This window comes from Giraffa tippelskirchi, chromosome X (genome assembly GCF_054371585.1).
Source record: "Giraffa tippelskirchi isolate mGirTip1 chromosome X, T2T-mGirTip1v1.2.pri, whole genome shotgun sequence".
Classification (NCBI taxonomy): domain Eukaryota; kingdom Metazoa; phylum Chordata; class Mammalia; order Artiodactyla; family Giraffidae; genus Giraffa; species Giraffa tippelskirchi.
Genome location: NC_137289.1, coordinates 101,841,550 through 101,866,509, shown reverse-complemented (window position 1 = coordinate 101,866,509; position 24,960 = coordinate 101,841,550). Strand labels below are relative to the sequence as shown.

General features: G+C 38.3%; 1 protein-coding gene across 4 annotated transcripts in view; it reads right to left on the bottom strand.

Moving 5' to 3' along the window:
• The window catches only part of KLF8 (KLF transcription factor 8), a 200,739-nt gene extending 176,665 nt beyond the window's left edge, over positions 1-24,074 (bottom strand). For 2 of the 4 annotated variants that reach the window (XM_081565519.1, XM_081565520.1), the window contains exon 1: positions 23,508-24,074. In XM_081565519.1, coding sequence (XP_081421645.1) covers positions 23,508-23,534 — 27 coding nt within the window. In that variant the 5' untranslated portion in view covers positions 23,535-24,074. The remainder of the gene's footprint in view (positions 1-23,507) is intronic. The other 2 variants (XM_081565517.1, XM_081565518.1) reach the window with 2 other exon arrangements.
• Between the last annotated feature and the right edge of the window lie 886 nt (positions 24,075-24,960).

Here is a 24,960-nt window from a genome sequence, read left to right as displayed (position 1 = left end):
CATTGATTCAATCAGTACTTTCTGAGTGTCAACCATGTACCAGAAACAATTTTAGGCACTCTGATGAATGAAACAAACATTTCCCTTGCTCTCATGGAGCTTACAGTCTAGTAGGGGAAAATAGACACTAAAAACAATACAAATTGATTAACTACAATTTTATATGTGATAAAAATGTGAAGTACAAAGTACAATGAGAGTGAACCATGGGGAAACCTAATGTAGGCCAAGGTTTAGATACAGCTTCACTGAAGATACAACCTTTGAGTTGAAAAAAGTAAGATGAGTAGGAGTTAAGAAAAATGAGTCAGTGGAGGAATGGACAGAGAACATACCAGACAAAGAGAACAGTTAGGACAAAGGCCTTGATGTGAAAACGAACATAGAACATCAAGCCACTACAAGAGGACCAGTGCGGCAGGAATAATGTGAGAAAAGAAAATAGTGATACAAGAGGGTGTTGAAGTTAGAGGGATAATTAGAAGAGAAATCTTTGTTTTTCACTTCCCCAAATCACTTTATCTTGCCTTCTTTCCTCCCTGCCCCTGATCATGAAGGGCCTTTGTAAAAAGTCTGGATGTTATTCCAAGAGTAACAGGAAGCTTTGAAGGAGGATTCTGATCAAGAAGTTAGATGATCTGAAGTCTAATTTTGCAAGATCACAGTGGTGAATGGGTTGCAAGAGTACATTTGAGGAAGCTAGTAAGCAAATTAGTTACTGCTTGAAGAAGGAAGGAGCGATTAATCCCATCAAATTCCACCTAGAAATAGAGAGAGCACTGACATGTGTCCACTGGGTGAAAAGGAAGTCAGTGATGATCTCTAGAAGGGAAGTTTTGGGGGACTGTTGAAGTTGAAGCAAGACTGATATTATTGAATAAGTGAGAGCTGAGTCTATGTACCCAGAGAATGAATACAACTCTTGAGAAACCTGGCTAACGAGAATGTATGGATTTATTTGCTTGTCGGTGGGAAAGATGGGCGCCTTTTTTTTTTTTTAAAGATCTTTTATTTTGTTGTTAACTTTACAATATTGTATTTGTTTTGCCATACATTGACATGAATCCACCATGGGTGTACATGTGTTCCCCTTCCAGAACCCCCCTCCTACCTCCCTCCCCAGGAGAAGGCGAGGGCAGGATGTTATGGGAGAACGGCATTGGAGCATGTAAATTATCATATGTGAAACGAATCGCCAGTCCAGGTTTGATGCATGATACAGGGTGCTCGGGGCTGGTGCACTGGGATGACATTTTTTAAGATGTAGAAGACTACAGCATATTTATTTACTGATAGAAAAGCTTCTATAGTGACAGAGAGGTTGAAGATATAAAAGACGAAAGTAGTAAGGTTTCTGAGAAAGCGGGATTGAGTGGGATCTAATGAAAAGACAGAAGACTGGCCACAAAAAGGAGAACCTTGTTCTCCATCGTATCAAGAAGGAAAGAAGAAAGAATGAGTACAGATGCAAATACTCCTTTTTGCCTACTCTGAGGCTACTAAGGTATAATAAGTCGGTGCATGACTTGAGTTCAGGTCATGGTTTCTCTTGTCCAGAACATCTGACTCTGTAGTAAATGATGCAAAGAAACAGGAAGAGAAAAGTGTACATTTTACAAGTGATAGTGGCAACAACATATAGTTTCTAGGGGAAGCAGTTGTGATTGTTTTAATGTCAGTGGCCATTGACAGAGATGGCATCAGTGCCTGCTGTAACATTTCAGTATCAGTTGTGGTAAAAGCAGTGTCTGTATCAGATGGCTCCTATAATGCAATTATAGCCATGGTGCTTGAATCTTGCTTATTTTCTAAGTCTAGTTTTCCAGGTTTCCTAGTAATTCTCCAGTTACTCAGTATTCCTTCCAGAAAGTCCTCATCTATTAAAGTCAGACAGAGCTGGTTTCAACACTTGCAACCAAGAAAACTGATTGATACTACTATGAGGGAAAGAAATAATTTTAAAAAATAAGATGTCGAATTAAATGTTAATGAATTTAGATTTTATACAGAGTTTGTAAGCTGGAGGTCCATTATCCAAAATATCATTTTTTAATTTTAGGTTATTTTTTGCCTATAGACTAAAAAAATAATGATTATTCAATTTGGAGGGTTTTTATACAACAACATAGATTTCCAGATTTACTTGGAAAAATAGGATCTGGCAATGCTTGAACTTCATCCTTGTGTGACAAGAGTAAGTTGTCTCCTTTAGATGGATAATGTATTTACCTGCCTACTTCACTCATTTACTTCACATAAGTGAATGAATGGTCCTGTAAGCATTGGAATTTGTAACTTCTGATGGGAAGGCAGACATCTCTGGTGTCTTTCCTTATAATGGCACTAACCTCATCATGAGGGACCCATCCTCATGACCTCATCTAAACCTAAATACATCCCAAATCCTCCTCCAAATGCCATCAAGTTAGGGACTAAGGCTTCAACATACTAACTTGGGAGAGGGTGTATGCAATTCAATTCATAGCAACATTTTTTCCCATTGTTCAGCCTGTATAGCATTTCCACAGTGCTTCATTTATCCCCTCTCTTTCCATACCCTTCTCCATAGTGAGGCCTTATAGCTTTTGCAGACTTTACCCAGGGGAGGCTGTGTGAAAGGTCTGTGACTAACTAACTGTAGTAACTTGGAAATAACCATGTTTACCTTAGTAGAATCTGGTGATAATTCTTATGCAAGATCTTTGTCCTAGAAGGAAGGTTTCATACCATCCAAGTAGAGGCTTCTTTCTCTTACACTGTCAATTTATTGCTTGATATTTCCAAAAGAAAAAAGGTTGGCATGAAATAATGTCTTACAGAGTTAGAGTTTCATAAAAGAGCACCAAGTTAACATATATACAGTGCTGCCAATATAATACATTAAACACTTAAATTCCAAAACTATGACTATGAAATTTTCTGTTCTTCTGAAGAACTTATTTTCTTATCCAGAAAACTAAGTGGACTGCAATATTCCTCAATCACCTACTTATGAACCTTGCCATTACTTGAAGTAATCTTATCTCAAGATCTCAAACTATAAAAAGACCAGTCTGCTGAGGTTAAAAAAAAAAGACCCTGAACTTTAAGGGCAAATAGTAGCTCAAACACTGATTAGTTGCATCATCTGCCCTCAAAGCCCATACTCTATCCACTGCATGGTACTACCTCCTTTTAGAGCACAAAAATGAAGAATGAAACTATAGTCTTAAGGAAAATTGGTCAACCATGGATCTTAATGATTAATGGAGAACCTAAAATGCAGGATTCTACAGTCATTTGTCCTTTCCCATAGTGACATCCAAGTATGCACTATCAAGATTGCCAGGGCAGGGATGATATTCAAAATATTTAACTAACATGGTATAGACAATAATCAATCAGAATGAATGTCACAGGGTATATGTAAGTGTATATTAATCTGTCTCAGTACAGAGAAACCCCAAAACTCAATAAAACCCAAATTGAGTTCATCATTCCCTCCACTCCATCTCCAAATATTTTCTTCCTACATTCTGTATGTATGATCAGATTGTCCCCATTTAAGGGATTAATTATATGAAGCTCAGAGAAGTTTATATCTGTGTTGAGCAATTAACAAGGGAATACACATGGCATCTGATTTAAAACTGGCACTCAATAAATGCTAGTTGTTCTTCTTATTCCATGAAACTATTATTACATGCCCTTATCCTTCTAAACTCCTGACTTCTCCCATTGAGCCTCTCCCACTAAACCTCTTTCCAATCCTTATTCTGATTTCCAGTCCCTCAGCACATGCCAGTTTTAACTCAATTCATCAGCCATGTTGAAGCCTCACTTGCCTTCCTCCAGGCCTAGAGTCAGTTACTCCAATGATATACTTACTTGCACCTTGGAATCCTTTCTACCGTGACTCTCTCCAAGCTCTGAGTAACTGCCTGTTAGCATCTACTCTTCATAACTGATAAATATTGCCATGGAGGTATCACAGAGCCAACTTTTTCATGCTGTCCCCATCTCAGTGAATGGCTGATACATCCACAGTCAAAAGTCTGAGTCATTCTTTAATCTCCATCAGCTTCCACATCCAATTTTTCATCAAATCCTGTTGAGTCAATCTCAAAGTATCTCTCAAACCCAACCTTCCTCCATTCTCACAGCCATTGTCCTACTTTTAGAAACCATCTCTTTCTGGACCACAGCAGTGATTTCCTCATCAGTCTTCCTGCCTGTAGCCACAGTTCTTCCTATCCAGTCTCCATACTGATACCCCCAAAAGGGTAATCATATTAAAGCTGGCCATACAAATTGCTTAAAACTTACCAGTGTCTATCCACTACGTAAAAAGATACTACAAGATCTCAATTAAAACATACAAGTGTGATCTTGTGTGATTTAGTTGCCTTCTTCTTGTACTTTAACACATCTCTCTGTTATTATCTATGCCCCCAGTTTTATGGAAACATTTACAAGTCCTTGAAGCAGGTCAAGTTATTTCATTACCCTGTTTTTATTGATCAAGTGTCACCTGTCGATAGCACCAGAATCTGAAGCCTCCTCAAGCATAACTTTTATTTTTCAAGACAAGTCAAACATTCTTTATGCCATCCTATTCTGTCTCAGTACCACATATCATTACCTTCTTCAAAGCTTCTCTATAATCTGAAAGTATTTATCTCATGGAAGCTATAATTAAACACTTTAATTTCTCTGCTTGTCTTTAGTTAGACTATGAGACAAAAATATGAAGCAGAGCAAATGCTGCAAGGATGCTATTTTAGCTCAATCTAAGGATGTGCTTTATAATAAAACTCAGGTTGTTTCTTGTATGCAGGTAAGTTCCCTCTGAACAGGGTAAAAAGATAAGGTTTATATAGTCTTCCTCTCTAATTTTTTACTATGATGAAATTGTTGAAGAATTTTATCTGTTAGTGGCTGCCTTTATTAAAATTCATCAAACTATAGTGAAGTGAAAGTCGCTCAGTCATGTCCAACTCTTTGCGATCCCATGGACTATACAGTCCATGGAATTCTCCAGGCCAGAATACTGGAGTGGGTAGCCATTCCCTTCTCCAGGGGATCTTCCCAACCCAGGGATCAAACTCCAATCTCCCACATTGCTTGCGGATTCTTTACAATCTGAGCCACCAGGGAAGCCCAAGAATACTGGAGTGGGTAGCCTATCTCTTCTCCAGCAGATCTGCCTGACCCAGGAATCGAACCGGGGTCTCCTGCATTGCAGGCAGATTCTTTACCAACTGAGCTACCTAAAATGAGTGAATTTTGTGGTTTGTAAGTTTTACCTCAATAAAGCTGTAAGAAATAAACTTTCCAACAGAAAAAAAAAAAAAAAAAGCAAAGTGTTTCCTGGTATACCTTCCCTCCTACAGAACTTCTAAAACAGAAAGTAGTTAGTGTAAGAACTTTCACATGATGTTACCAGTTTCTTGAACTGCAGCCTTTCCCCCACTTAATCTCACAAGTTGAAATGGAACAACTTGTACACATATCTGTATAAAGGAACTAGAAGTTGTGGTGGCATGCTTTTCCAAATAAAAATATTAGAGAATGCTCCCTTATATTTGCTATGGTTAAGAGAGTAGTAGAAAATTAAGCCACAAAATAGAAACAGTGCTTATATAGACTTGATGAGAACTCAGAGCAAGGAGAGAATGGAAACATACAGAAAGAAAAGAGAGAGAGAGAGAGAGAAGGAGACCAGAATGCCTTTGAACCACTCTAGCTGTCAGATCATCAATATCACCTCCCACTGGAAAACAGCCTACAATTGTAATAGAGACTGGGCTTCCCTAGTGGGTCAGCAGTAAAGAATCTGCCTGCCCATGCAAGAGACACATGTTTGATCCCTGGGTCAGGAAGATCCCCTGGAGAAGGAAAAGACAACCCACTCCAGCATTCTTGCTTGGGAAATCCCATGGACAAAGGAGCCTGGCAGGCTACAGTTCATGGAGTTGCAAAGAGCCGGACACAACTTAGTGACTAAAATAACAACATAATAGAGATTAACAACACAGCTAATCCAGCAGAAATAATAATCATCTCTGAAAAGTGAAGTTTTCCCTGCCTTGATTGTATAAAGAGGTTCCTGAAGATTCAGTGCAATTCCTATTAAAATTACAGTGCCATTTTTTTTTTACAGAATTATTAAAAACAATCCTAAAATTTGAATGGAACAACAAAGAACCCCAAACAACCAAAGCAAACCTGGTAAAGAACAAAGCTGAAGGTACTTACTTATCAACTCACATTACAAAGCTATCATAATTTTTAAAAAGTTGATACTGGCATAAAAATGATACACAGAGGAATGGAACAGAATTGAGAGCCTAGAAATAAACTCTGGTTTATACAGTCAACTACTATTTGACAAGGGAGAAGAAAACACTCAATAGAGAAAAAAAAAATAAATGGGAAATGGGAAAATGGACAATGATCTGAATAGACATTTTTCCAAAGAATATATTCAAATGGCCAAGAGTTATATGAAAAAATGCTCAACATCACTAATCATCAGAGAAATGCAAATGAAAAACAAAATGAGACATCACCTCACACCTGTCAGAATGGATATTATCAAAAAGATAGATAACAAATGCTGGTGAGGATGTGAAGAAACAGAACCCTGTACACTATTAGTTGCAATGTACATTGGTACAGCTACTATGGAAAACAGTATGGAGGTTCCTTAAAAATTAAAGTAGAAGTACCATATAATCCAGCAATTCCACATCTATGTATATATCTGAAGGAAATGAAATCACTGTCCTGAAGAGTACACCCCAATGATTATTGCAGCATTATTTACAACAGCTAAGACATGGATATAACCTAAGTATCTATCAACATATGAATGGATAAAGAAAAATCATATATATATATATATATACACACACACACACAGTGGAGTATTATTCAGCTACAAAAGTGGAAGGTACTCTTTCTATTTGCAATAGCATGGATGGACTTATATTCAGTAAAATAAGTCAAAAACAGACAACTATTATATTATCACACTTAAACGTGGAATCTTAAAAAAGCATCATGGAAATATAGAGCAGATTGGTGGTTGCCAGGGACAGTGGGTAAGAGGAAAATGTGTAAAGGTAGTTAAATGGTACACACTTTCAATTATAAGATCAATAAGTTCTGGGGATATAATGTACAGAATGGTGACTATAGTTTACAACACTGTATTGCATACCTGAAAGCTGCTAAGAGAGTAAATCTTAAAAGTTCTCACTCAGTGCACACAAAATATAACTATGTAAGGTGATGGATGTGTTAATTAACCTGCTGCTGCTGCTGCTGCTAAGTCGCTTCAGTCGTGTCCGACTCTGTGCGACCCCATAGACGGAAGCCCACCATGCTTCCCCGTCCCTGGGATTCTTCAGGCAAGAACACTGGAGTGGGTTGCCATTTCCTTCTCCAATGCATGGAAGTGAAAAGTGAGTCGTGTCCGACTCTTCGCGACCCCATGGACTGCAGCCCACCAGGCAGTCCACCAGGCTCCTCCGTCCATGGGATTCTCCAGGCAAGAGTACTGGAGTGGGGTGCCATCGCCTTCTCCTAATTAACCTGACATGGTAATAATTTCACGATATATACATATATATATATATATATACACACACATATCATTATGTTGTACATCTTATACTTACACAATTAAAATAAATCAATTAAAAAATAAAGCTAGAAAAAGACACTCTTGGACTGATGCAACTCCATACCAACTGATCTCCCTACTTCCACTTTGTCTCCTACAATCTGAACTCCAACCAGTAGTCGAAGTAATCATCTTAAAAAATAAATCAAATGTCTCTTCTTAAACTTTCCAATAGCTTCCCCATAACACTCAAAATGAAATCCAGATAAACTTTAGCTAGCACACATGCTAAAAGGACATTTGCCCTATCATGAAGGGACATATGCTCATTGAAGTCTATATGTGATATGTATAGAAGAAAAAAAAAGAAATGTAAAGGGTGGGGGGTGGGATGAGAGAGATTAAAAATAAGAAAAGGAAATATATTAATAAACACAAATTTTGTTTCAAATTTTTTATTTCTTAAAAGGTCTGCTTACCTTTCAGATCTCCTCACCTACTCTTCCTCTTCACTGCACTTCTACCACACTTAGATTCTCCAACATGACAAGTACATTCTCTCCTCAGGCCTTGCGCTTATTAACCTTCCTGGAATATTACTGTCCCCAGCTTTTGTCTCTGTTGGCTTGTTCTTATCTTTCAGATCTCAACTCAAAAGTAATCTCCTCACGGAAGCCTGACCAACTTAAGTGACCCCCCAATCATTTTTTCATTATATCTCATTATTTTCTTTCATAACACATCTCTGAAATCATAGTTTTTAATCTTGCTTGTTTATTCATTAACTATCTATTTTGTTCATTGTCTGCCTCCCTCCACTAGTCTGTAAGTTCCAAAAGGTCAGGGACAAAATATCTTCAAAATATCTCATTCATGCAATACTCCAGCACCGAGTTCAGTGCCTGGCATGTAGTTAGTAATTTAAAAATGTACTGAATGAGTAATTGAGTACTACTCATCAGAATGCCTTTTAGCAAACATTTATTTATCCCAAGTTTTATGTTACTCCATGTAATGTTTCATAAATGACCAAACACAATATATTCAATATTCTTCATAGGAAATGTACAGCATAGAAAGGGTCTTCACTCATGTCCCCACCAAACTGTCTCTTTTCTAGTAAACATTTACTTGCTATCACAAAATGTTTCTAGACAAGTTTGAGTAATTTCTTAATCAATACACTTGATCATTACTTTTCATTCTTTTTTTTCTTTTGACTCTTCTGATTAAATAATTTCAATTGATACTTCTTTGAGCTCACTGATTCTTTCTTCTGCTTGGAAGAAGCAGAAGCTTCTGTTGAAGCTCTCCATAGCATTTTTCAGTTTAGTCATTGTATTCTTCAGCTCCAAAATTACTGTTTGATTCTTTTTATGTTTTCTATTTATTTGTTGAACTTCTCATTTTGTTCTTACATTGTTATTTTGATTTTGTTACACTGTTCATCTGTGTTCTCTCATACCTCTCTGAACATCTTTAGAATAATTATTTTGAATGTTTCAAGTAATTCATGACTATCCATTTTTTTAAGGTCAGTTATTGGAAGTTTACTGTTTTTCTTTGGTAGTATCATGCTTTCCTGATTCTTCCTGATCCCTGAAGTAGTCTTGCACAGGTGTCTGTGCATTTGAAGAAGCACTCACCTCACTCAGATTTTATGGACTGACATTCACCTGAAGGTAAGAGCAAACTGGAGTGTGTTGTAGTCCCAGGTCAAGTGGTGCAGGGCAGCAAGTTCATGGGTGTGTGGCACTTCCAGGTCCAGTATCTAGGGACCAGGGCAGACAGCAGTGGTGGTCAGACCTGGTGGTGTGCACACACTCAGCAGTGGGGAATAGCTGCAGGTGCCTGAGAAGTGGCAGAGGCCAGTTGCAGACACACACATAGCAGTAGAAGCCAGAACTAGCAGCAAGGGCTGAAGCCAACTGTGGGTATAAAAGTAGCTGAAGGGGACCTGACTATCAGTGCCTTCTACTGTGACTGCTGGGTCTTGCCATGGGTGCATGGCAATAGGAGCTGGTGTGGGGTTGAGGCCAGAAGCATGTAAGTGCACATCTGAAGGGGATAACCTTGAGTGTGTACATGTTGGAGAAGGACAGCTGTGGGGATCTAGGCTGTCATCTTGTACTTGTACAGCTCCAGAGACCTGGGATGGCTGCCACTGCAGGTCATGGCTCTGCTAAGTGGGGGAGAAAGCCAGTAGAGACACAGCAAGTCATCATAGCAGGAAGGATACAAGTTTGGATGTAGTGGAGAAGGAGGAACTTGTTAAGAGTTATTCCTTCCAGGGTGACACTGTATGGGGCTGGTGGTGGTAACCTCTCCTGTGGAGAAGGTGGAAAGTGGTGAGTGTCTGGCTTCCCCAGTTGTATGGGTCATAGCCAGAAAAACCTGTTTCTCTTCCACAGCACCCAATGTACTAAAGCAGGACATGCATGACTTGGGGAGGAGGGAAGCGAAAGGGAAAGAAACAAGTAAGGCTAATAAAGGGGGTTAAACAGATGGTGACTTGCTAACTGCTTCAAGACTTCAGCAGGAAGTCCACTCAAAAGGCTCTGGTAACACCTAACCCAAGGATCTCCCCACTGGGTGCATATGTACCCCCAGTGCCCCAACCTATATCTAAACCTACATCTCCCCTAATCTACAGGTAGATCCTTGTACAAGCTCCAAAGTGCAGCAGCAAGAGCAGATCTGTTGATCAGGGTACTCTCAGAAAAATGAACCATGACCTGCAGACAAGTGAAAAATCAAAACTAGAACTGTATCACCATCTTCTGGAAAAGAAAGTGAGGTTTTCACTTTCTTGGTGAAATTAGTGAGTTGTAACAAGAGAAGACATAAGAGCTTAACTCTGCCACAAGAAGGAGCAAGAAAAGTGGAGCAGGTCTGCCCAACAACAGCTGAGGAAACCTCAGCTACACCAATATCAATGAATAGGATTTCATGTGAAAGCAACCAGTAAGATTTAAGGAGGTATCTGCTACTTCAAATACAAAAGTGCCAACACAAAACTACAAAGAACATGAAAAATCGAGGAAATATGTCACTGCCCAAAGATATCAATAATTCTCCAATGACCAAGCTCAAATGCACAGAATGTTGTTACCCACCTGATAAAGGATTCAAAACAGTTGTTTTTTTTTTTAAATAAATTTATTTATTTTAGTTGGGGGCTAATTGCTTTACAATATTGTAGTGGTTTTTGCCATACATTGACATGAATCAGCCATGGGTTTACATGTGTTCCCCATCCTGAACCTCCCTCCCACCTCCCTCCCCATCCCATCCCTCTGGGTCATCCCACTGCCCCAGCCCTGAGCATTTGTCTCATGCATTGAAACTGGAATGGTCAGCTGTTTTAAATAAACTTAACAAGCTATAAGACAACTCAAAAAGAAAATTCAAAATCAGGCAAAAATACATGAACAAAATGAGTTCTTTAACAAAGAGAAATAATAAAAAAAAGAGCCAAACAGGACAAATTCAGGACAATTCAATAAATGAAGTGAAGACTAGAATAAAGAGCATCTGTAGTACAGTACAGCAGACAGAAAAGAGAATATGCGACTTAGAAGATAGAAATTTTGAAATACAGTTAGAAGAAAAAAAAGGAAAAAAGTGGAAAGAGCAAAAAAAGAACAGCCCACATTATCTGTGGAGTCTCATCAAAAGACAAATATTAGAATAATTGGGATTCCCAAAGGAAAAGAGAGGGAGAAGGGAGTAGAAAGTTTATTTAAAGAAATAATAGTGAAGCACTTCCTAAACATGAATAGACTTGGACATCCAAATTCAAGAACTAATAGATCACTCTATTATCTCAATGCCAAAAGTCATTGTCCAAGATACAATATAATGAAACTGTCAAAAATCAAAGATACAGAAAGAATCCTAAAGACAGCCAGGGAAAAAAAGTAACCTATGATGGAGCCACCATTAAGCTATCTGCAGATTCTCAGCAAAAGCCCTATAGGCCAGAAGAGAGTGGGATGAAATACTCAAATTGTAGAAAGATAAAACTTGTCAGCCAGAATACTCTATCCAGCAAGAAATAAAGACTTTCCCAGACAAACAAAAGCTTATGGAGTCCATCCCCACTAGACCTGCCTTGCAATGAATGCTGAAAGTAGTTCTTCAAGCCAAAATAAATAGATACTAATCAGTGACATGAAAGCATCCCCCCAAAAAAAACAACACCCTGTGAAGATGAAAAACATACAGTTGGGTTTAGAAAACTAATTCTATAATGGAATGGTGTGTTAACCACTTAACTACAGTATAAAGGTTAAATGACAAGAATATTAAAAATAACGGTAGCTACTATACTTTGTTAACAAGTGCACAACACAAAAAGAACTGTGATCAAAGAGGGGTATAAAAGGGCAGAACCATTGTAGGTAATCAAAGACAAGTTGCTATGAGCATAAAGTGAATTTCTTTATCTAGGAGATGTTTTATTTAACCTTCATGGTAACCACAAAGCAAAAATCTAGAATAGGTTCAGTCAGGAAAGATTTTTTAAGAAAAGGAAACAGAGCATACCACCATGAAAAATTATCAGTTTACAATGGTAGGGAGAATTAGAGGGAAGAATGAGCACTATAAATATAAACAACCAGAAAGCAACCAATAAAATGGTATTTCCAGTCCTAAAATAATTACTCTAAATGTAAATGGATTGAATTTACCAATCAAAAGGCACAGAATAGTTGAATGGATTAAAAAAGACTCAACCATATGCTGCATATAGTGGTTCAAACAGTAAAGAATCTGCCTGCAATGTGGGAGACCTGGGTTCAATCCCTGTGTCAGGAAGATCCCCTGAAGAAGGGAATGGCAACCCATTCCAGTATTCTTGCCTGGAGAATTCAATGGGCAGAAGAGTCTGGCAGGCTACGGTCCATGGAGTCACAAAGCATTGGACACAATTGAGCGACTAACACTAATATGCTGCATACAAGAGATTCACATCAGTTTTAAGATATACATATGCTCAAAGTAAAGGACTGAGAAAAGATATTCCAAGCAAGTGGAAAACAAAAGAAAGTGAGAGAAAATATTCTTATATTAGACAAAATAGACTTTTAGCCAGAAATGGTAACAAGAAACAAAAACATCATTATATGATGATAAAGGAGTCAGAAAATAATTGCAAATAAAACAACTTTCAAAGGATTAATCTCTAGAATATATAAACAGCTAATATAGCTCAACATCAGGAAAACAAACAGCTCAATTGAAAAATGAGCAGAAGATCTAAACAGACATTTCTCCAAAGAAGACATGCAGATGGCTAATAAACACATGAAAAGAAGTTCAACATCACTTATTATTAGAGAAATGCAAATCAAAACTACAATGAGATATCATACCACACCGGTCAGAATGGCCATCATCAAAAAATCTATAAACAATAAATGCTGGAGAGGGAGTGGAGGAAAGGGAACCCTCTTGCTCTGTTGGTGAAAATGGAAACTGATACAGCCACTATGGAGAACAGAATGAAGATTCCTTAAAAAACTAGGGATAAAACTAACATATGACCCAACAATCCCACTACTGGGCATATACCCTGATGAAACCATAACTGAAAAAGAAACATGTACCTCAATGTTCATTGCAGCACTATTTACAATAGCTAGGACACAGAAGCAACTTAGATGTCCATCGACAGATGAATGGATAAAGAAGTCATAGCACATGTATAAAATGGAACATTACTCAGCCATAAAAAAGAATGCATTTTAGTCAGTTCTAATGAGGAGGATGAACCTAGAGCCTATTATACAGAATGAAGTAAGTCATAAAAACAAAAACAGATATCATATATTAACACATATATATAGAAATCTAGAAATATGGTACTGATGAACCTATATGCAGTGCAGCAATGGAAATGCATACATAGTGAACAGACTTGTGGACACAGTGTGGGAAGGAGAGGATGGGATGAATTGGGAGAGTACCACTGAAGCATATACATTATTATGTGCAAAACTGATAGCCAGTGGGAGTTTGCTGTATGACACAGGGAGTTCAAATCTGGTGCTGTGTGACAACATAAAGGGGTGGGATGGGGTGGGAGGTGGGAGGGAGGTTCATGAGGGAGGGTCCATATGTATACCTATGGCTGATTCATGTGGATGTATGGTAGAAACCAACACAATATTATAAAACAAGTATATTTCAATTGAAAATAAATAAAAATCCAAAAATCATTAATATCTGCACACACAACATGGACCAACAACATTTGTTAAGCAAATAGTAACAGATCTGAAGGAAGAAATACAAAACAATACAATAATAGAAACATCAATACCCCAAAGTCAGCAATGGATTCATCATCCAGACAGAAAATCTAAAAGGAAAAAATGCACTTGAATGATACATTAATTTAAATGAACCTGACAGAAATTTATAGAACATTCCATCCAACAGCATCAGAATACATATTCTTCTAAAGAGCAGACAGCAAATCCTCCAAAGTAGATCATAATGACAGGACATGAAACATGTGTTAGTAAATTCAAGAAATGTAAAATCATAGCAAGTATCTTTTCTGACCACAGTGGTATGAAATTGGAGACAAATAACAACAGGACAGATGAAATATCTACAAATATGTGGACACTAACTAAATGACAAAACTCTCAAACAACCAGTCAGAGAAAAAGTCAAAAGGGAAATTAAACAGTATCTTAAATGAAAATGGAAACACAACATACCAAAACAAAGCAGTTCTGAGAGGAAAATTTAGTGCTAAATGCACATATTAAGAAATTAGAAAGAAATAAAATAAACAACTAATTTTACACCTCTAAGAACTAGAAAAAGAAGAACAAATTATTCACAACGTTAGCAGATGAAAGGAAGTAATAAAGATCAGAGTGGAAATAAATGAAATAGACCAGAAAAACAATAGAAAAGGTTAACACCCCTAAAATCTAAGTTTTTGAAAAGATAAATAAAACTGACAATAGTTTTTTCTAGACTAACAAAGAAAGAAAAGAGATGCAAATAAAGTTAGAATGAAAGAGGAGATATTAGAACTGATACTACAGAAATACATAGGATTATAAGAGACTACTATGAACACTTATACATCAACAAGTTAGATAACCTAGAAGAAACGGACAAGTTCCTACAAACACACAACCTACCAAGACTAAATCTGGAAGAAATAGAAAAGCTGATCCGATCAATAACGAGTAAGGAAATCAGTCATCAATAACCTCCCAACATAGAAAACCCTATGATTAGATATCTTCACTGATGGATTCTACCAAACATTTAAAGATTAACACCAACTTTTCTATACTTTATGTAAAACTGAAGAGCAAGAAACACTTCCAAACTCATTTTTACAAGGTCTACATTACCCAGACACAAAAACAAGATTAAGAACACTGTAGAAGAAAAATATAGACCAATATCCCAGATGAATACAGATGCAAAAATTCTAAACAAAATATTAGCAAACTGAATTCAAGAACACATTAAAAGAATTATATACCATGACCAAGTGCAATTTATCCCTGGGATGTAATGATGTTTCAACATACACAAATCAATAAAAGTGATATACCACATTAATAAAGAAAATAAATCATAGGATTATCTCAATTGATGCAGAAAAAGTATTTCACACAAAAAAAGCACCATTTCATGATAAAAAAATCCTTGACAGATTGGGTATATAAGGAACGTACCTTAATGACCATATATGACAAACCCACAGGTAACATGGTACCCAACAGTGAGAAGTTGAAAGCTTTTCCTCTAATATCAGGAACATGGAAAGGGTGCCCATTCTCACTAGTGTTATTCAATATACTACTGGAAGTCTTAGCTAGAGCAATTAGGCAAGACAAAGAAATAAAAAGCATCCTAATCAGAAAGGAAGAAGCAAAACTGTCATTACTTGCAGATGATATGATCTTATATATAGAAAATCTCAAAGGCTCAACCAAAAAAATGTTGGAACAAATCAACAAATTCAATAAAAATGCAGGCTATAAAATAAACATCCTCATTTTAAGTCACTAACTATCTAGTCAGATATATGATCTAACGTATGACACTTATTTGTGTTTCAATTTCTTCATCTGTACAGCTTATTTATGTCTCAGTTCCTTCATTTATACAATTTAAATATTAAGCATCTAACAGAAAAAAAAATCCTGAAATCTGTTGCACTTCTATACACTAAAAATAAAACATCTGAAAAAGAAAGGAGGAAATCTTTCACATTCACAATAGCATTAAAAGTAATTAAATGCTTAGGAATAAATTTAACCAAGGATGTGAATGATCTATAGAACAAGAACAAGACTTTGTTGAAAGAAATCAAAGATGACACAAGCAAATGGAAAGATATCCCATGTTGATGAATTCAAAGAATTAATATTGTTAAAATATCCCTATCTACCCAAAGCCATCTATAAATTCAAAGCAACTCCTATAAAAATTCCAGTGTCATTTTTCTCAGAAATAGACAATAAAATTCCAACGTTTGAATACAGCCCCAAAAGACTCCAAATAACCAAAGCAATCATGAGAAAAAACATATACACAATGGAATATTACTCAGCCATTAAAAAAAATACATTTGAATCGGTTCTATTGAGATGGATGAAACTGGAGCCCATTATACAGAGTGAAGTAAGCCAGAAAGAAAAACACCAATACAGTATATTAATGCATATATATGGAATTTGAAAGATTGTAACGATAACCCTATATGTGAGACAGAATAAGAGACACAGATGCATAGATCAGTCTTATGGACTCAGAGGGAGAAGGTGAGGGTGGGACGTTCTGGGAGAATAGCATTGAAACATGTATATTATCATATGTGAAACAGAACATCATTCCATGTTCGATGCATGAGACAAATGCTCAGGGCTGGGGCAATGGGATGACCCAGAGGGATGGGATGGGGAGGGAGGTGGGAGGGGGGTCCAGGAAGGGGAACACAAGTAAACCCATGGCTGATTCATGTCAATGTATGGCAAAAACTACTACAATATTGTAAAGTAATTAGCCCCCAACTAAAATAAATAAATTTATTAAAAAAAAAGAAAAAACAAAGAAGTAAGGCATCACACATTCTGGTTTCCAACTATAGTACAAATCTATAGTAATTAATACGGTATGGTACTGTCATAAAAATAGACACACGAACCAATGGAACAGAAGAGAGAGCCCAGAAATAAGTCTCCACCTACATGGTCAACTAATATTTGACAAGGGAGCCAAGAACACTCAGTAGGGAAAGGGTAGTCTCTTCAACAAATGGTGTTGATAACATGCACAAATATGAAATCAGATCCCTATATTACACCACTCACAAAGATCATTTGACCATAACATTTGTTAACTCATCTTATGACACATGAAGAATCAAATTTCTGTTCTAAATGATGCTCTTTCTTGTTTAGGAAAAATACTAGGGAAATGGTTTGGTTTAGGAGAATCTTGGCTTAAAAAAAAAGAAAAAAAGAAAAGAAAAAAAAGCTTTATTAATGACATGGTCATTCCTACTGTCAATTTTGATCACATCTATAGCTCTCTATAAATGGACATACACAATGCACATGCAAGGTAAAATTGCACTAAGTACTACTGGACAACTTGGAATTGACTGCTAGTCCTTGCCAGACATCTTACTAGCATATCCTACTAAAAGGGAAAAAAAAAACCAAAAACAAAGGCCATTAAGACTCAACATCGAGGGACATGATGGATCAAAGGCAGGTAAGCAACCACTCTGGCATTGAGGGACCAACTATTTTATCACCTAGTGCTTTCTAACAAAAAAATTAATTATCAAAAGGGGGAAACTGATGAAATAAAATTTATATTCTATGGCAAAGCAAGAAAAACTTTGAACATAATATTTTTCTTTGCCCATTCAGGTCTCCTTCCTTCTCTTTAGTGGGTATTGTGCATCTGCATTAACCAGACCTCCTGAGGAGATAACATTCCTTCTTAATCTCATAAAGAGTCACAAATCCTGAGGACACAATCTTCCTTCTTATTCTTATAAGGGTCCACAATGACCCATGATCTGCTGATCCACTTTGTATGTGTAGATTTGGATTGTTTAAACTGTCAGTACATCATTTGACATATTCTTTTGTCTCAAAAACTTACATAACTGTGCTTTGACCTCTAATGGGTGGAACGGTCCTAAGAACTTTCTGAAAGACTGTCTCCCAGGTAATAATCTTCAGGTTGGCTCAAATAAAATTTTCCATTTCTTTCTTAGATCGACTATTTTTTTTTCATTGACACTTAAAAATTCTTATTATCCTTCAAGACTCAAACATCACCTCCTCTACCAAGCCTTCTTTGACTTCTTCAACCCAAATGCCACCAACATCCTTTCTACTCATGTTAACAATTTGCTCACCTGTCAATTTTCCAATTCTTCCCTCCTGAATTTATTCAACCTTTCTCTAGCCTGTGCCCTTACCCACAAAATGGGTATAACCCTACTGGGAATTTAAATGAGAAAAATGCAAAGCTTAGTGTGGTCCCTGGCATATGGTAAGTGATAAACCAGTACTAGATGTTAGCTAGAACTTTGTCTCCCAGCTGACCTCCAGGGCAAGGTTGAAGTCTTATATTTGCATATTCCCATTCTGTAGCACAGAGCTATCCACATAGAGGGCTTCCAGGGCATGTATACTGAATGAGTGAGATTAATGAATCCGTTTTGCTTCCTCCTTTCAAAACTATCTGCTTTATGTAAGTAGAAATGGTTAATATATACAGTCAGGTTTAAATAATCTACAGCAGAAAAGGACTCTGAACCCTGCTGAGTATTTTCTGCTTTACTACCATACCATCACTGATCAGCAAAAGTACCCCCAAGCCCATGGTGCTATTATAAAGATCAGCTTTCCAAGGAACATAATAAAGGCTATCTTATCTCATTATCAGGTGACATTAGCTGGGATAATAATATTCTTTGAGGCCTATCTGTTTCCCTGAGACACTATGGAGGGAGAATACTGACTTTGCAGCTTCTCCAGAAGCTACTTTGGCCCCATCTATATTATTACCAATGAGTCAGTGATGGCATCATTGACTCAATGGACATGAGTTTGAACAAACTCTGAGAGACAATGAATGACAGGGAAGCCTGGCATGCTGCAGTAAATGAGGTCACAAAGAGTCAGACAAGACTGAGCAACTGAACAACAACAAATATTATCATCAAAGGAAAAGAGTTCTCTAACCTCACTTTTCCATAACTCTACTCCATTCCCCTCCAACCCACATTATATTGATGCTCATTACCTGCCTTTTGTTATATGGCTCTTCCTGCTTAGAATATCTTTTCCCCTCAACTCTGGCTATTCAAATCTATACTTCAAGGCTTCACAGAGTAAATGAACTGGGTATATGCTCTGTTATAAGAGCTTATCAAAAAGAGAAGAATGGAGTGGAAGGAAAGGTTGGTCAAGGAGAGAAACTGGAGTCAGGGAGTTTGATGATGAATTCAATTTTAAACATATTAAGTGTAAAGGTGTCAAGTTAAGATGTCTGATTAACAGGAAAATGGATGGGTCCAGGCTAAGACAAAGCATTCAGTTGGAAATGGAGACTGTCATATAGGCATAGGCCATATAAATGGCAGTTGAAACTTTTAAGTGGGTGAGATGACCTAAATAAGGAGTATAGAGTAGCAAGATAAGAGAATAGAAAGAGCAATCAGAAAGGTTCGTGGAAATTCACGGTAGAGTATTATCACAGAAGACAAGGAAGGGAAGGCTTTAAAGATGGAAGGAAAGTACAACAACCTTAAATGTGAATATTATGTGAATTGATAAATGAAAAGTGTTCAATAGAGGGCTTGGCACAGAATAGGTCTTCAATAGGGCTTCCCTGATAGTTCAGTTGGTAAAGAATCCACCTGCAATGCAGGAGACCCCAGTTTGATTCCTGGGTCGGGAAGATCCGCTGGAGAAGGGATAGGCTACCCACTCCAGTATTCTTGGGCTTCCCTTGTGACTCAGCTGGTAAAGAATCTGCCTGCAATGAGGGAGACCTGGGTTCGATCTCTGAGTTGGGAAGATCCCCTGGAGAAAGGAAAGGCTACCCACTCCAGTATTCTGGCCTGGAGAATTCCATGGACTGCATAGTCCATGGGGTTGCAAAGAGTGGACACTACTGAGCAACTTTCACTTTCACTTTTCACTTTCAGGTATTCAATAAATGTTATCTATATTAGGTGGGAATGGTTGGATGGGTGGAAGAACCAAAGAAAAAGGAACTGAAGAAAAAGAAGCTGATGGAGCAACTTTTCAGAAGGTATAGGAGAGAATGAATCCTCTTTAACTTACTAGCTCTGTGTCCTTTGGTAAGGCACTTTACATTCCTGTGCCACAGTTTCCTATTCTGTAAAATGTAAATGATAATATTGCTTACCTCACAAGGTTATTGTGAGGATTAAATGAAATGATACATGAAACACACTTCCCTACTGGGAAAAACTTGAGGAGAAGAATAGTATATAACCTACATGAAATTATGTGTGCCAGCAAGACCAAAATTAAAAAAAAAAGTTTTCAAGTGAATAATTTTCACAGTTTCATGCTAGAGTAAAACAGTGCTATCCAATCTTGTGAATGTTTTCTTAACAAGGTTAAGCATTCCTCTAGTGCTAATAAATTTATTCTGATTTTTTAAATTAAATTATGCTGAAAATACTTTTGTATTTCAGTAGTTTCAAATATGTTTGAAATTTTCAGATAATTGTTATGAAACAATGGCTAGTATAAAATTAAATTAGTTACATGAATTCAGCAATAAGCTTACTAATTTTTTTCAAATCATAAAATCATAATCTAACTTGATTGTGTTAAATGAACAACTGAAGATTTATCCTCCTTACAAGAGTATAATTTTAAATATAATAATAAATGTAATAATTGTTGATTATTTATCTTCTTTAAAAATGACTCCCTATCTCACTTGGAATAAAATCCAAAGTATTTACAAGGTCCTGTAAGATCTGGCACTTCTTTGTCTCTCTGAAATCATGTGCTACCACTCTCTTCATTCCAGTGATACTGGCTTTGCTATTCCTTGAACACGTCAAGCCTTTGCAATTCTATTTTCCCTGTCAAGAATACTCTTCCCTTGGGTATTCTCATGGCTAGCGCTCTCACTTCATTCATATATATTTTTAAAAATCATCATATCAGGGAAGCCCTCCTTGACTGTTTATTAAATAGCTCTCCCCAATCCCTCTGCTATCTTATTCCCACCCCCCCTCAAAAAAAAAGAACCCATCCACTAACATACCCTCATTAGAATACAATCTCCAAAAAGGCAGGGGACTTGTCATGCAGACTCTCCAGAGTCTTGTGCAGTGATGGCACAGAGTAGGTTCTCAGTAAGTATTTGTGGAATTAATTAATGAATGAATCTCATAACACAATGTACTTTCCTATCGATACTTTTGTCTTTCATAGGTCCTTATCCTTGAATGCTGAGCAAAAACCAGGAAGGAACTCAGACCAAAGTAAATGTAGGCATAGGCTATACTAGTCTAAGCAAGAACAGCCTAGGCTACCAGATTCCAGAAGAGGAGTTGGGGGATCAAAACTACTGCTTGTGAAATAGAGAGAGAGAAAGAGGACAAAGTGTTCTTTCTGCAATTATTTCTTATGAAGCCCTTTTGCCTCTGTGTAGAGAGAAACTGCCTGCAAGCCTAGAAAGCAGAATGAATGACAACAAACTAATTTCTCTGGGAAAGTCACTTGAAACCTTTGGAGAAAGATTTCTATTGCTTGCCTGTAATAACTGTTAGTGGGTTCACAAAATTTTCATTGTCCTAGGAAGAGATTAACCATATTTCATCAACCGTATTTTATGACAGCTATATCCTGCATCTAGAAACTCTCCCAAAGAAAAACCAATATGAACACAAAGGGACAATCAAATATTAAAATGGAAGCACAGCAATACCTAACATATTCCATGCTTATCAAATTTAGGAAGTTGGCTGTGGAGTCAGCACACAGTTCCTTCCCACTCTCCATGCCAGGGTGTGGGGAGCAGTTTTCAGTGTGTGTGACAAGTACAAGTGGCTCTTGGCTCTAGAACAGGACTGTACTCCCACTGGTGAAAGTAGCCAGGAGGGTTCCAGTTGAATTCATGTTTTCATGTTTCTTTTGTTTTTAGGACCCCATAGACCAGTGACTTTAGAGAGAAAGAACACTGAGCCTTTCTTCTGTATCTGAATCCAGTGGCTTCAATGTTATGGCCGTTCAGAATAAGGTCATTTGGGGTTTGGAACACCAATTGAGAAAAGAAGAGATGGAGGAAGGTGCTTAAATAAATGGTGCCGAGAAACCTAAAACCAATACAGGCCCTTAATGGGAGTTGACACGGGATACAATGAAACCTAGCACATTAAAAAAGAGAGGATCTCTGCCTTGCATTTAATACCAGAGATAGCTGAACTGGTAAACTGCAGAGTGCTAGAAGCTATGGCATTCCATTGACCAAATAGAAATGCATAGATACGCACAGAAAATTCATACCTTAAAAAAAAAAAAGACACCCAGAGTGAAATATTAGACCTAAAACCTCAAACAACATATTTTCTTATCTTTGACATGCAGGATATCATTAGGCTCCATCCAGACCTGCCATCCTCCTTAAGCAGAAACATAAGAAAAATAAACTTGGAAGAGATGCCACTGATCCGTATGAGGCCTTCTAACAAGTTTCCACCACACTAGTTCTTTTATTTAACAGCAGAAGGGAGCTGGTAAAGCCCTCCTGCCCAAGACAATCTTCCAGGCTGGACATGGACATGAGAATAACAGGTCAGCCAAGGTAGCCTTAGCTTCCCTATTGAAGCATCCTGCCCTTCTCTCTTTGCATGTCATTTTGACTTGAATTCCTATCTCTTTCAGCTGAATCTCCCAGTTACTTGGGCTTGGGCATATGGATGCTTGGTACTAAAGACAAAACAATAAAGATGAATAATGGGAACTTTCACGTGACACATGCTTGATAAATGCTGAAATGAAATTCAACATTTGACTCTAGGAAGAAACCTTGGCCACCAATCTGTTAAGAAAGGAGTTAGTGACATCACTCTACATGGTCCTGACATATTACAGACATTCAGCACTGGGATCAGCCACAGACAATGAACCTAGCTTTTGATAAATATTTGTAGAATAAATTATTTTTTCAAATCTTGATACATTTTCCTCTTGAGCTAAAACTGCAAGGCCAGTTGACTCTGCAGTTAACTAATGTACAACTTGGCAGCATAGCCCAGGATGCGCCTCCTGAGAATCAACTGGATATTAGAACAAGTTTGGAGGCTGGTATAAGGAGGAAAAACTGGCCTCTCTGTACAAATTCCCCCAACACATCTTGTATCATAGTAAGATGAGTCAGTGTCATACTTTTCAAAATCGAATTTTCAGTATCTATTTCCCACAGCTGAACTGGTGCACTGCCGCTTTAAGAAGCGGGCAAGATGGAGCCCTCCCAACTCACAGCTAGAAAGCTTTAAGCAGCCAGATAACGCGCTGGACTGTGACAAAAAGAAAAAAATGTCTGGAGGGGTAAGTCGAGGCTCTAAGAGCAGGAGAGGAAATCAAGGCTCTAATCAAACAACCAGCAAACTCTGAGCTTCCTATCCCATGGATGGCAGCTCCGCTAGGGTTTAAAGCGCCACCCCTCCTCCGTTCTCCTCCCCTTCTTACCCCACCCTACCCGGTCCAACCCTCCGTGTCCTCCTTGAAAGAGTCTCCTTCGGTAAGGTGGCTCTTTGCCGCCCAGCGAAGACCCCAGTGAGGGCAGCAAAAGGAAGGGGAGGGAGTGGGTAAGCAAAATGAAAGGGACTTACTTTCGGACTCTGCGCCTCCAAAGGCATCCTCTGCTCCCAGCCCCGGGCCAGGCCGATGGGGCGGGGCCGGGGTTAAGGTGGTGGACCCGGGGTCTTCACTCACTCGTACTACAAATCTAATTCAGTGGAGTTAGGAACGGGCACCGCCTAGGGCCGGTGTACACTAGGTTTTAATTATCTCAAAAGGAGATAGAAGGGTCTGAGAGAGTTGATCAGGGTAGGAATGGAGGTGAGCTCTAAAACCCTCCTGTCCTCCCTTTCTGGCTAGCTTACCCCGTCTGGCATTAGCGATTTCAGGGGCTATGGTTTTCTTTTTTCTTCCTTTTGGTTTCTCCCAGCTGCCTGTCCCAGACCCCACCCAGCGGCTCCACCCCATCCACTGCTACACATTCTGTCAATCACCAGCCCCTTTAAAGCTGCACCGCACAACTTGGGTTTTCATCTCTCTTTGGCGGGCAGACAGAATCACGGGGTTCCTGGCATTTTCAACAATACCTCCGACCTCTCTGTTGAGTTTAGGAAGCTGACGTTAGTTGCTAGTGGCGGCCTTCTCTCCCCCTCTTCCCCGAAGCTTGCACAGTCGGCTCCACCCAAGCTCCTTCCGGCGGGCCAGACCACCAAACCCCACCCCATCTCTTTTCTTTACTTTGTTTCTAGTTAAAAAAAAAAAAAATTGGTTCCCTAGGCTTCCAGATCGCCAAGAAGGTTCCTGCAGCGCCCTCCTTGGCGCTCCCCAATATCATAGTTTCTGTGCTGAAGTGGCTACAGCAGATTTCCTGTGCCTGGGGACTCTCCGTTTTGCCTGGCCCAGTGTGCTCAGTCTTCTCTATCTCATCTGTGTAAATCTCCAGATTTACGAATACAATCAGGAAGTAGAAGGTGGGGATTCCCCAAAATGTGCTTCATTCCTCTTAGCCAAAAGGAGAATCCCACACCAGCGCCCATAATTAGGCTGCTCAAAGTTGGAGCAGGACCCCGAGGTCCCATCCACAGGTATTAGTGGAATTCTAGAATGACCCATCAGAAATCGTGTTTAATGTCTTTCTCCATCCCAGTTAATGGGAACATCTGGTTGTTCAGGCCAAAAAGCAGAGACATTACTTTGCCAACAAAGGTGCATCTAGTCAAAGCTATGGTTTTTCCAGTAGTCATGTATGGATGTGAGAGTTGGACTGTAAAGAAAGCTGAGCGCCAAAGAATTGATGCTTTTGAACTGTGGTGCTGGAGAAGACTCTCGAGAGTCCCTTGATCAGCAAGGAGATACAACCAGTCCATCCTAAACGAAATCAGTCCTGAATATTCATTGGAAGGACTGATGCTGAAGCTGAAACTCCAATACTTTGGTCACCTAATGCGAAGAACTGACTCATTGGAAAAAACCCTGATGCTGGGAAAGATTGAAGGTGGGAGGAGAAGGGGATGACAGAGGATGAGATGGTTGGATTGCATCACC